Raw genomic sequence first — 14,181 nt, forward strand, 5'->3', positions numbered from 1 at the left:
TTTTGAATACTGTGGGTGTGTTGAGAGCTGAGTAGGAAGAGTGGAGCTACTGATAAGTATCATTTTTGTCATCATTGACTTTCTTGTTAAAGATTGTATAGCAGTGGATGTCCTCTCGATGTTGAAATATAGCCCATGCAAAAGGTCCTCAAGCTGCATTCCTTCAGTTTCTCCATTTTGTTAAAAAAACATGACTGACTATGTAAATGAATAAATTTACCCCCCTGCTCACTGGATGATTTTTTTTTAAACTCTAATATTTTTTGCAGATGAGTTCATGGACTCAAAGGATAGTTAATCTTCATCACTGTAGCATGATGTTCGATTTTTCAATTGTAATCCAAATTAAAGCAAAACGGATGAAAAAGCAGGGTTTGCTTTAAGGTGTTATTAACAAGAAGCCAGCTGTGTGATCTGAACATGTTTCTGTTGTACAAAATGACACTGTGAGTAGGCTGTTTCTGGGAATGTATTTTTTTAAACCCCAGTTCTTTCCTAATGAGTGCTTGTGTTAGCTAATAACTAAACAGATGCTTATTAACTGGGGCGTGTCCAGAGTTTTTTTTACTCAGGTGGTCCACCTGGGGCAAAGACTCCTCAAGTGTGATATGCACATACATATGAATATAAATGATCTAGCCTTTATAAGTCCACCAATCATATCTAGTTTATAACACAACACATTGGATACATAAGCTGAATGTTTCAATGACAAAAAAAAGGATTTATGTTTAAGTCATCAAAGTCAAATTACTGCTTAAAAATTAGCATGCAAACTCCAACACAGTCTAATTAAAAATCATTAATTGGCAATGTTTTGGTCCCAACACCAGCTAGTTCATTGCAAGTAAAACAGAATGCATGACTTTTCTGAGCACCTTTTTTTATGAAATAGACATTGATATGTCAAGAAAAATACTAGCAGCCTTTCCCAAAAAGGCCCAATAGTTGTTTTTAACACTTCTGGCAGGGCAAATAGCCAATCACAGTTTAGAATTTTATTTTTTTTGGAACCTGGAGTGGCCAATCAGATTTCTAGTAGAGCCCATGCCAACGCTGGCCACCAATCTGGACATGCTCCTGCTTTATCCCCTTTTAAGTAAATATTTAAAAAACATATTTTAAATGGCTCTCAATAGTCCAACAACCTTTGAGATCCCCTGCTCTGGAGTGACTCTGTATAAGGATTGCACATTAAGATTAATTGCCTGTCACTCTTCATTACACTCTTCCTGCCAGCAGATGGATGTTAAGAGTAAACTTCTGATACACTGACATTCATTTTCGAAGCAGCCAGGATTTTCAGACTCTGACTTAAGTAGACATTCTCATCAGAAATAAAAGTATAGACTCATGTTTAAACTCATTCTCAGTTCATACAAAGCTTTTTTTTTTTTTTAATGCAAATGGTTTGAGTCTCATGCTCATCATAAAAACACCTTCCACTAAATTTACGACTCTCTCAACATTCTTTTGAATCCCCATTATCTCTGCCCTACGTAGTAGTGCTTACAAGTTCATCTCTCTCCCATTTTCAAACTTGTGCGAGGGCTAAATGCAACTATTCTGGAGGGAGAAAACATCAGATGTTGCAGAGGGAAGTGATGTGTTTTGAAGCAATGAACTGCACTCAAAACCACAGAACTAAAAGAGGCATGTGACCTTATAGATAATGGGATTTTTTTTTTTTTTTTTGCAATCTTGAACTTTTTTTAGTTTTTTTTTTAGAGAAGCTGAATTACTCTAAAACAAGGTTTTGCCTTATGTATGATGTAGAAAAAAAGGGTTGTCTTTTACTTTTTCTAAATTTTACTGAGAAAACAGTGAAAACAATAGGGCAGACACAAGTGATGCATCAATGTCTGCTACTGTGTTAAAGATTTGAATGTTTACATGGAAAATAGCAATATGGTACAAAGAACATGTATCATCAAATACAAAGGTATGTCTGAAAATAAAGTAGAATTCCTCCCCTATTAACACTTTACAGGCCATCTTTTCAGATGAATACAATATGAGTAAGAACACTGACACCTCTCACACACCTATAACGTCTCTCGCTTTATCTCCGTTACGTACATTCACTCAAGACAGGCACATACACCAGACACAAAGAGAGATAGCTGCTACTTCATGCTTTCATTTTTGATACTATCAGCTACTTGTATGACTAAACCTGAGAGTGTGCTCATACATATGTGAGTGTATAAGCATTAACCTCTGTCTAAATGAAAACTACTTCAGTTCGAGGCGGTGCTCCCCACGGGCTATGTGGGAAGTGAATTCGTAACGGTCCCGGCTGCGGTGGCCACACACGTTGCACTCAAGCGGATCACGGAAGCCATGGCAGCCCATGTGGATGGTGAACATGACATAGTCCAGAAAGATCACCCTGCAGTGGCCACAGGGGTACACGGCTCCAGGCAGAGGTCCCGCCTCCCCGTCGGCTCGCACTACCCGTAGCGCCTCTAGGGGTGATAAAGGGATGGGCTGAGCGTGTGGGTGTGGGATGCCATTGTGGTGGTTCAGCCCTCCCCCCAACAGGTGTCCTAAGCTGTACATGATGGGCTGGGACATCTGAGAGCCGTCTGTGTGGAAGGAGTCGATGTTGGGGGGGGGCTGTGCCGAATGAGGGTGGCCCAGGAACGGCATACTCATCTTGTGGCCGTTAGTGAGGCCAATGGGTGTAATGTCGTTGCGGCCTATTGAAATAGGATAGGGCCTGAGGGAAGGAGCTGGGTCACTGTCAGGCCCTGGAAGGACAGCAGGTTGTTGCTGGTGGTAGGCTTCCAGCCCAGGGGAGCCTGGTGGAGGGTCCTTAATGTCAGAGGGATGGATCAGTTCCCTCTTAAAGCTCAAGTCCAGGCAAACATCATTGTCTCCTAGACCAGCAGCACGAGAAGAGAGAGCACACATACTCAGCAGGAATAGGTGTCACACCCTTCATCCAACAGCAGCTGGAGACATACCAAAAAAAAGCAAGCAGCAGTTTGAGCAGTTACTGCCCGGAGATGGAGAAAGACATGACAGGGGGACTTCGTGTGTTGAGTAGAAGGGGTGAGGAAAAAGTGCATCCCCAGCAGGCAACACAAAGGAAGACCCGCGCCGTAAATTGGACCTTCCGAGGTTGACAGGATTAAAGAAGCTTTGAAGAAACAGAACAAGCAGAGAAAGCAGTTTAGCTAGGAGGCACGAGAGGACAGAGGAAGCAGAGGAAGCAGACAACACAGACGATAAAGGCCTCTTCTGCAGCTGCAGCTGAGACAACGAGGCACCTGCTCACGTTTCTCGCCTCCCGCCTGTTCTGTCTCTGTGCGGTTTTCAGAAATTACTTCTCTTTTCCCCCCTGTGGTTGTCATATTGAAAGATCTCACTTATTTGTCAACTTGATAGAGCTGTCGGAGTTGTTTTGCCAAGACACCCTTGATTTTAGCGAGGAGCTTGAAGCTTGATTACGAAACTACAACTCAATGTTAGTGCAGCCTTACCAGAGAGATGAGAGTATTACATGTCGTGCATCCTATTATGAAACTGATTTCTTTAATCATTCATCAATCAGGAAATGATCTCAGTTTGGATCAAAACATGCAAAGTGAGTGATTAAACAGAGACGTTTCAAGTGCTTTTTCACATTTTCTCTCATTCAACTAATCATGGTTACCAATACCCACCGATGACACAATTCTGGAAGAGAATATAGGACAGTGTCAACCACTTGCTGATGTGGGCAGGTATGAGGCATGAGGTGCTCTGCCCACAATTCCTGTTAGGCAAAAGTCGAAGGCAAGCAAATACAAAAAGACAGACAAACAAGTAGCTTAGACAAACAATTTAAAAAAATATATCAGAACTACTACCAAACATGAATTCAGCATTGTGAAGCATACAAACCCAGCAAAAAGCCAAAATGAAGTTCCAAAAAGACAGAAGCATATAATGGCTGCACACAGAATTCAGTGTTTCAAAGAGCTAAGTGAACATGGGAATTTAAAAGGCTAGCAAAAGTAGCCAATAATTAGATAAACATCGCAGTTAAACAAAAACAACTGAATCATCTTTTTATAAATATTACACATTGTATAAAAAACTGGTCAGAATGACGACGCCTGCTGTGAGTCCAGCTACTCTTACCAGTGAACTTCTGCGGCATCGTGCTCTTCCGTTTGGCTACATTGTTAGCGAGCCTGTCGAGCAGCAGAGCACGCTCAGTGCCCATCTGAGTCCTGGATGTCTGGCTGTCCTCTGCAACAGATTCAGAGTGAGTGCGTCATTGAAATGAAAACACAGTCATGAACAAAAACAATCCTGAGTTAAGGTGGAACCTCTAGCTGTCCTCTTCTTGAGATTGAGAAAGTATAAAAGAAAAAATGCTAATGGAACTAGCAACCCAATAAAGAGGCAAACTGGGAGGGAAAATATATTAATTTAAGACCAGAAGCTCCTCTCACCTCACTTCCTGGTGCTTTGTACTCCACCAGTAAAGGAGAGGAGACCACGTAATGAGGATGTGCTTCCTCACCACTGAGGCACAACCTGGCATAAACTTACGACATTTGGTGACCACAGAGCATTTTCTATGTGTTGCAACAGTGCAACTGTCCTTTCAGAATGTCAAGAACTTGTTGGGGGCAAGGTTATTGGTTTTTTTTTCATTTGTGTGAGTGGCTGGCCTGAAACGATTTGCCCTAAAATCCAGCTTCCCCTTCAGCTTATAGACATGAGGAGCGGTCTTCAGAGCACTGACTCTCTGCACCGCAGGAGCCACAACCTATTTAGCTGTATGATGGGCTAACTGCTGCCTGCACAGGTTTTCAACAAGGCACTAAAATCTGATCTGTTGGCTGTAACAGATTTAATCATGCATCTGCTGTAGACATTTAACAGGTTTGTTATTGTGGCATCAGAAAGTGCTGTTCACACAAAGGATGGACCGTCTGCTCACCTCTCTCAGCCTTCATCCCGCTGCTCTGAATGTATACATGGCACCTCTCTCTGTGCTCCTCGAGCGAGCTGCGCTGCTTGTAGCTCCGATTGCAGTGATTACACTTGAAGGGCTTCTCCACTGGAAACAAGGGCATCAGTAATTTAACACATGACACATACAAATCTTAGTGCTTCAGTATTATTTCCTTAAGTGGTTTCAAACAAAACTGACGACGTGCACACGAGGGAGTGTGCAGGGTTTTTGCAGGTAAAAAAGATGTGAACTGAGACTGAGTGCGTTTCCAGGAGTAAATGAGTAAGCTATCCTCTGTGATGTGTGTAACTGTATCAAAGTGTATGGGCTGTGACAGGAAAAAGCCATGCAGGCTCAGCAGACCTCATGTGTTCCGAGTCAGAGTGACTGAGAAACCAACATTAAGGGGTGAGAAAACCAGGTGCACTCAGTATCAGTGCATGTTATCTTCACATGTGTGTGTGTGTGTGTGTGTGTGTGTGTGGCAGCAGGTACCAGAGTGGGTGCGCAGGTGCCCGCTAAGAGCGTCTCGGCGTCGGCAGGCATAGCTGCACATCGGGCATTTGAAAGGCTTTTCCCCGGAGTGCAGTTTGATGTGGCGGAGCAGGTTTCCCTTTTGGGTAAAGGAGGATCCGCACTGACTGCAGTGGAATGGCCTCTCACCTGAGCAAAGCACAAACATAAGAAAATAAACCTAAACCTTTAGATCTCAACTATTTTACATACTAGCGACGTCCCAGACTAGCTACGTGCCAGACTGTTGAGTCCTCACCAGGAGTCAACAGTCTGAGCTCCGGCTGCCTCCCAGATTCATAAATTAAGAGATGTTTAGCACACATTTTTTTGACAACAGCATATGTGGTCTACTGTACAAGTGAGAGAACATCTTTTGTACAGACTTTTATTGCTGGATTTCTCTCTCATATAACGCAAAAAACACAAAATTATTTAGGTTTAATTTGTTTTGCAGATGTCACATAAAATGAATGTTGAGTGTTCTATTGTTTTGAGTTGTATTATTTTGGGCAGGAACTATTTTCTTGCACAAGGCAAGTCCAGTCTGTCATTCACAGACCTGTAAAACAAAGTTCTCACGACTCTAACCACACATATGCCACATTCAATTGCGCATAGGACTTCCCAAAAAGCAGCCTCATGAGATCATGTGAAGGCGTCCGTGTTCTGCTGTTCAAAACTTCTCCTTATTAATCTTTTTTTTTCTTCTATTTTTCAGACCGACAGCTGGCGGTGATAATCAAACTGATCAGGAAAGGAAGGAATGAAACAGTGGGCTATTATGGTGTGTTAAAGGTTTCTTGCTACATTTAGAGGTCGAACTCGATACCTCGATCTTCTGACAGGTTTTGTAGAAAAACATTAGATTATTCTTGTCCTCATTTTAAGTGGAATGAAAATAAAACAGACTTTCTGTGGGAGCACCAATTTTATAATAATAATAAAAAAACAAAAAACCCCAATTAAAAACAGAAAATAAAAAACTTTAAACACAGAGGCCAAATGTTTTTTCTGTTACACAGGCTAACACGCAGGAAGCAACAACTCTAGACTTTGGCAGGTCTAACTAGATGTGTGTGGTTCCTGTGCAGAGGTTGAATCTGGTGTCCTTATTGAAGCAGTAGAACTGAAATGATGTGCACATGAGTGAGTTATTACCAGAGTTGCATAATTACGACTGTAGATGTTAGTTGTTTGAATGACCTATTTGCTCCTGCAGTTATCACCCGAGCTTTAAATTTCAACAATAGAGGATATTTCACAACCTCCTGGTGTAGCTGCCGCGCTGGTTAGGACACATGCGTCATGTATGATGCGGTTAATCCAAGTCACTCGATCAAACATCTTGACCTAGTCAACACGAGGCGCTATCTCCCGTTGCTATCGGCGGATGAAAATGTGTTACTGTTGTGTTTGAGGTTAGGTGTTCCTGTGCTTACCCGTGTGGCTGCGCTTGTGCACCATCAAGACGTTGATGCTGACGCAGGACAGGCCACAGATGTCACAGTTGAGCTTGCCTGTTGTTTGGATGCGAGACCCTGCAGCTTCAGGCACATAGGTCTCTTCTGCTTCAGCCGATGGTTCGGCGCCGTGGGCGTCTGGCAGAGCGGCACCGTCGTAATGCGAGTAGACCAGTGAAAGGTCCTCTGGCTCGCTCAGGGTGTCGCCCTCTTCATCCCCGTCTCTGTCATCGCCATTCTCCTCCTCATCTAACCCTCCTTCCATCTCCTCCTCCAGACCCCCGTCTGCTGCTTCCTTTGGCACAGTCTCTTTTTCTTTTTCAGCCTCATGGTACTGATCATCATCTTGCATCTCCTCTGCCTCGGTTTTTATTGCGCCTAAGCAGAAAGGAAGCAGACAATGTCTTTAGAGAGATATTTGATGTTATCACAGATGAATGATTGGAACATGATATCAAAAAAAAAGCACAGATAAACAGAGATAAGACATGATGCAAGGTTACATGCAAATATACAGCACATGATGTATGTTCTCATTTAAACTTATACTAGCACTGTCTCAACCTCATTCCTACATATGTATTCATAACTGATAGTTTGATAATAGAACAAGCACCTCTCCAGAGTGCTGGTAGCTTCATTTGGGCCTTTGAATAGTGTCACTGCTACATTCATAAGATGTGTGCTCAAGATAAGGGGAAGGCATTTCCTCTGAATGCACATAAACTAGAACCAGGGCAGGAGAGAGACGCAGCCCGAGTCGCACACAGAAACAAGTTCCTGCTTTGTTTTTCAAAAAAAAAAAAAAGATTTCAACATTAAACATTTTGGATCCAAAAAGACACTGGCAAAGTTTCCCAAATCCCTAATTATTAATCTCCTCCCATCTTTTTTTTTTAAATTAAACAAGCAGATGTAAATAAATCATCACCAAAACTGTTGACACGCAAAAGTCCTGAGGCCTGGTGAGCAGGACCTCTCACCCAGCCTTTTGCTAAGTGTGAACTAACCCCCAGCATACTCGGCTCCATCCAGAAACCACACTGTGGTCTTGGCGGTGATACTGATGAGCTGAAGAGCAGCGCCTTGTTTGTGGAAAGCGCTGAGAGGTGCTATGGAAACTCTGTACACGCAGCGCTCTTTGTGGCCCAATATAGAGTCCAGGGTCTGAGAGCAGTGAACCGCAGGCTGTGCATTAGATGCAGAGCAGGGCTTTAGGATGTGCACCAAGTGGTGCAGATGGGTGGCAGTCAGAAATAAATAGGAGCGCCGTCTGTGACACCATATCCTTTTTTTACTTTGACAAATGAGGGACTACGGCCGCAAAGGCTGAAAACAAACATGTCAACACTCAAAATATAATGTGTGAAACAAGGTGGTCACAGTTTAGAAATGTGTAAAATGTCAGTGTGAGAGTTTTTGAGTGTTTGTATTGTAACTTGCATTGAATTTACTTTTGTATTAATAACTGATTCTAGACATATTGATCAGCCTTAATTTCTCTGATGATGTTGGATTGAGAACAGCATGCCTCAGTGAGCTCTGTCCCTGCTTTGGGTCTCTATATGTCAGTGCAGCTCATGTAAGAAAGCTGGTTTGACTGCTTTGACATGTATGGTTTTTACTGACAAAGGCATCAAGGACAAATCCATTTGTCATATATTGTAACCTCCAGCCAGCTCTTTCAGTCTGAAAGTGCTCTTTACGTCTTCGCTCCCATGATGGTTTAGGTCTACAGAGACACATTTATAAACACTGAGAATAATCACAGCAGAATGAAGGAACATTTGACCGCCGACTGCATGTCCTTTTACTTAACAATGTGTTTGTGTAACTTTGTCTTGCTGTGACAACTCCTATCTAAATGACTTTTTGTCTCTTAAAAGGGGTTACTCAAGATTACATGTTGACATATTATTACCAGAAACATCCAAATAAGTGCAAATAAAGGGGATACATAACAGTAGCCTTAGAGGCTGAAAAGGTCTTCTCTGTGCATACAAACAGCTCTTGCCTTCGCACTTATAAATCCTTTATCTCCCTTTTCATTGACCTGTAAACTGAATACTAATAATACACATCTTGGGTGTATTATTGGGTTTGAATCTGACCTCAGCCCATTGTTGCATTTCATCTCCCAACATTTCCTGCTTCTCTTCCACTGTTCTGTCCCCCCAAAATACACTGGAACAGCATGTCAGTATTCAAACAATTAAAGACAAAATACATTCACATTACTGTGAAGTGACAAAACAAGGTTATCCAATTCTCTTTGCTTAACTTGACTTTGTCTCCCAAAATCAATTTCTACTAACACATCTCAGGCTTTGCTTCATGTTCTGCTTACTTTTCCCCCCCTAAAACTTCATTACGTCTGCAGCCACAAAGGGAATAAATGTGTGTTAATAGTTACATACAGAAGTCAAATGGAAACACGTGAAAGATGTGGAACTTGCGTGTTGGTGTGGGTGGATGTGTTAGTGAACCTACGTGAATTGGTTGCACATTCATCACCCGGCACTCCATTCTCACTACTTGAGTTATCCTCCCGCTCTTCCTCCTCCTCCTCCTCCTCCTCCTCCCTGTGCGGCTTCAGATCTTCAACCTCGCTGTAAACCTCTGACAAGGTGACACATATGCAAAATTTTGTGTTACTTTTTGTTTCAGCAGTTTGCACTTTAAACACATGTACATCAGTTCTCTGGCAGACACTCTTTGAAAGTACGGGAACGTTAAAATCCAGCTGCAGAGACACCTTATGAGTGTGTGAGTGTGTGAGTGTGTGTGTATGTGTGTGTGTGTGTGTGTGTGTGTGTGTGTGGGAGGGGGGTGTGTGTGTGTGTGTGTGTGTGTGTGTGTGTGTGTGTGTGTGTGTGGGGGGTGTCGGGGTAAATGAGGAGAAATGTAGTCTGAACATGGGTGCATTAACAGCAGAGACAAGCGATAAGATACTCACCCATGGCGTCTCCTTCTTGGTCAGTAAAATCAGTATGCTTGTCTGTGTTCATGATGAAACAAACGTTCTGTGGTGAGATTGCAACAAGTAGTTTCAGTGAGATAACCATGTCAACAGAGATTCCTTGTCTTGTCAAAAAATGCTCCCTGGAAAAGTCTTGTATCGTGCTGCTACATCAACTTTTTTGTTACTGCCGCTAACGATGCGCTGGGTGCATTTGTGTGTGACATTTCTTGAACGACTTCTAAACCTTTCTGTGCAGTGTGACAAGTTCACCTAAAAAAAAACCAAACAGCCAGTGTGTGGGGTAAAAGCCCACGCTTGATTGCTCGTCCCTGTCACTACATTTAGCCTGACGAGAAAGAGATGATGTTCACTGCACATTTACTTCCTGCCTGGTCTCTACATAGGAGCAAGTGTATATGTGCTTTCCACTCCAACAGCCAGAGATACTCCAACACTTTTACTTATATTTTCAAAATGAATTAGGAAATACAACATTTAGCTGTTCTTTTTTTTTTTTAAAGCTATTTTGAAAGTTTTTTATGTGATTTTTTATGTTTTTTTTAAAAGTTGATCAAAAAGCTTAACATAGAAACACTTTGAGTAATTGTTTGAAATGCAAAAGTAATTAATAAATAGTTCAGTTACTTTTCAGCATTTTAAGAATCCCATTCAGGGAGGAAAAAATGTCAAGACAAACTCACGCTTAGAAGCACAAAGGCTCCATGTCCCGACTACAAACATACTCACGTACTTTTTGCGTTTAATTTTCTGTTGAAGGTGAAGTTTAGGTAAATGATGAAATATTCTTACCTGCTCTCAGCTCAGCGGCGCACTCGCAGTAGGAGATTCCACGCTCTGCCACAGGACTTTCTCTGAATATGGAATAAAAGCAACGTCACTTGGAGAGATCCCTTAAAGAAACAGGAACTCGTTTTGAACAAGGTGGAGCGTCACAGGCCACTATCATGCTCGTACATCACAGCAGCGGCCCCCATGAATCAAATCACTCCTCCTTACTATTTTCATCATGGGAAGAGAAACATTCCTTTTGTTAACGCAAACATGTTGAGGCTGAAACACCATGTGAGAAACATAGAACTGTAAATGGGTTAAAAATATCAGTTCAAGCGGTCCACATGCTTTTTGTTACTGTTTAAGGAGCGAGTACTCCATCTTGTGGTCAAGCAACAACAATGTCGTTAATTCCTATTCTCGACATTCATCATAATAAGCGTACCACCCCACCTCCAACTATTTGTTCTGAAGCTCTTTTAACACATTTGAGCTCTTTATCAAGCTTTATCAAGGTCTGTTACAAGTCATCCAGCAGAGTTTGAATGGATTCAATGAGTGCACTCTAACGAGTATCCAGTTTGGTGTTGATACCATTTTGGAAGTGATGTGTACATGGAGCAAGAAAAACCTGGTCGTTTATATCAAACATTATTCCTATTATGAAAAACACATTTTTAATATGAGTGAGTTTTATTTTTCACCACCAATATGATAAAAGACAGTTAATCCAGTGTAGAGAGTGGTATTGCAGAGAACTATGAATGGGATTTGTCAGCAGCATTATAATGGAGTTCTGAGGAATCCTTCAGAGAGTCATTTGTAAATGAAGTGCAAAGTCCTGCTTTAAAAACGTTTCTCTGTTCTGAGTTCTTGCACTAGGCCATCAGAGTTGTTCTTTAACAGCGTCCTCGCAATCGACAGAAGCCTTTTCATACTTGGCCCACAGGGGGGCGGTATAACAATGAGTGCAAGATGGTCTGGAAAGAGATTGATCTAAACATGAGCACAGTTCTCCAACACAAAGAGGATTTTCTTGCCAACTTGAACATAAAATATTTTGTTTGTACATGACATCATCATCATCATCATCATCATCAGACATTTGATCTGTGCTGAAGTGCCCTACATATTTTAGTTTGCAAATGACACTAAGCACCTGGCAGGTAAAAGTCCCTGTGCCCCTTTGTCCTGCAGACCAACACAGCACTCTTTTGAGCATTGTGGCGTACGTCATGTGTTACCCCATAGTCAGAGCTAATATTCAGCAGATGCTGAAACAAAATGAAGATTGATTATGTTGTTACCCAACACACAACCCGTTTTGCAACCTTTCAGTTGTAGAAATAGATTGTTTGAAAAAAAGCATCCAAGCATGTAGAAATAGATCATTCATGTTCATGAAAGCGCCACCCCCATTTCACATTTATTCTCCATGGTTGGTAAACCAGTAAGCCAAAATTCTTAAAATATAATCAGACTGCCCCTTTTTACATAGATTCATAAACAACGTGTGATGTAAGACCTTTTCCTAACTTTGACCTCAACAGCTTCTTTCAAAGCACACATTCAAAGATCAGTACCATGCTCAGCTTGAAAGCCAAAGTGATCTATGGCACCAATAAATTCAGATAACCCATCTAATAACCACACTGGTTGGTGCAATAGGCTGGTAATTATCGAAGCTCCCAAGCTTGCCAGCTTTGTCCTTGATGACGGCCCTAAAGTAACAGATAACACAGAGTCCTGCAGCAGGCTGCGAGTCCTGTTAAACACATCGCATGAAGAACTGCAACCTTTGGGTGAGCAAACTGCAGTGATCTGATCTGAGCCACTTGCCTTATTATCGGAGCGCTGTGATTTTACTTGGTAGACCTCAGCGGCTGTAAATCCTTCTATATCACTGCCAGCAATTTCCCCCAATTTATAGGAGCTCCCTTTCACATAATTAAATAAAGCATGGTAATGTTGCTATATTATCTACTCCAGACTGTGCGTGGTAACACAGCTGTTGCCTTTTTTTTTTTTATGTCTTACGCCATTCCAGAATTTCAAAACGTTGTTACCGAGCAGTTTTGTAACGAGTCTGCTCTCATTACATGTTCATCTACACATGTAATGTAGAGCATGTTAAATCTCAGTGTTAGAGGGGACTGTCCTGGAATACAAAAAGCTCGCAACGAACGGTCTACTGGCCTCATACACAGATCTTAAAATTCCACCGTACAAGGAATAGAGGGATTTCCCATGATCGTTACAGTTTTCTAAGATGTGTGAGTATTATTGTCGTTGTTAGTGTTGTATTGTTTCTCTCTCTAGGACGGATGAAGCATTTCAACTTGTCTGTTATAGTTTTGTTTTTACAAGTTAAAAGGTTTGTCAGTGAAAATAACACTATAGACACACACACAACTATAAAGCCCAATGGTATAGAGGGTAGGGGGGTTGTTCACAGTTCTTCACAGCACACACACACACACACACACACACACACACACACACACACACACACACACACCTCATGGCAATGACACATAATGAAGCTGCTGGCCCTGCTGTGAGCAGAACCAGTGAGCTGGTTACCCACTGTTTTAGTACATTGTTGTTTTAGTACATTGTTGGTCAGTCAGTCATCTCACTGAAGCTTTTTTTCATCACATTTCTGCTTAAATATTTCAAGTTTCTGTGTAACTGCAAGGCCATTGTTATCTTGACTAGTGCTGTAATATTTCTTACACAGCAGATTTGGTTGAGGTGCCAATTACTTTACAGCACACACAGCAGCCGCCACCTGAGTGGGGCTCGGCCTTGTAAGGCTAGTCGGCTACTCCTGGCCCGCCTGCGGCAACCAGCTACCAACTGAGGAAAAAAAAAACCCAGAAAGAAAGAAAGCACACACACACAAAGGCATTACAATACATGCTGGGTTTCCATGGTAAAATGAAGGAAAACAGAAAAAAAGAGAGACATGGACCAATAAAAGCCATGATTCAGAAGCTTAAAGGCTGGGCGTGGGGCAAGCTGCACAAACTCAGGCAAATAAGAACCAAGTCAGACGCTGATTTACAGACTTTGTCATGATAAGAAACACACACGTACAATGGAACACGCACGTAAAATCCTTGCGATGGCCTGGTGGGAGCATATTTGGGACCTTTGGGGGCAGGGTGTGAATGGGTAAAGGGTGGGGGGGGCTGTTTGCCTTTTATAGCTGCCCACTCTGAAGGAGTGAATAAAAGAACGAGATCTGAGGGACAGACTGGCCACCGGACGCTCAAATATGCAAAATCACACACAGACACAGAGGGTGCAGGCATGATGTTGTTGGGATGTTTTCTCACCCCAGTGGTGCACACAGGATTGTGTCGGGATTTTTGGGTAGCATTAAAGTGCAAAAAAAGTGTCCTTCTTTTCCCTGTTTTTATATGAAGCGGAACGTTTTATTAACTCACAACAAGTCATACATGTACAACTGTAATAAATAAAAATGTAAA

At 42.1% G+C, this 14,181-nt stretch overlaps 1 protein-coding gene across 6 annotated transcripts in view; it reads right to left on the minus strand.

Annotated features, from left to right (window-relative positions):
- Positions 1–1,786: 1,786 nt before the first annotated feature.
- LOC306820101 (zinc finger protein Aiolos-like) overlaps positions 1,787–14,181 on the minus strand; it is a 55,564-nt gene continuing 43,169 nt past the window's right edge. For 4 of the 6 annotated variants that reach the window (XM_079337784.1, XM_079337781.1, XM_079337785.1 and 1 more), the window contains exons 3-11: positions 13,458–13,546; positions 10,706–10,767; positions 9,890–9,956; positions 9,424–9,552; positions 6,913–7,311; positions 5,453–5,620; positions 4,943–5,062; positions 4,132–4,242; positions 1,787–2,882 (exon numbers count right to left, since the gene is read on the minus strand). In XM_079337784.1, the coding sequence (XP_079193910.1) occupies positions 2,236–2,882; positions 4,132–4,242; positions 4,943–5,062; positions 5,453–5,620; positions 6,913–7,311; positions 9,424–9,552; positions 9,890–9,941 (1,626 nt within the window). In that variant the 5' untranslated portion in view covers positions 9,942–9,956; positions 10,706–10,767; positions 13,458–13,546 and the 3' untranslated portion in view covers positions 1,787–2,235. The remainder of the gene's footprint in view (positions 2,883–4,131; positions 4,243–4,942; positions 5,063–5,452; positions 5,621–6,912; positions 7,312–9,423; positions 9,553–9,889; positions 9,957–10,705; positions 10,768–13,457; positions 13,547–14,181) is intronic. The other 2 variants (XM_079337783.1, XM_079337782.1) reach the window with 2 other exon arrangements.

The sequence above is a fragment of the Symphodus melops genome, assembly GCF_947650265.1.
Source record: "Symphodus melops genome assembly, chromosome: 2".
NCBI lineage: Eukaryota > Metazoa > Chordata > Actinopteri > Labriformes > Labridae > Symphodus > Symphodus melops.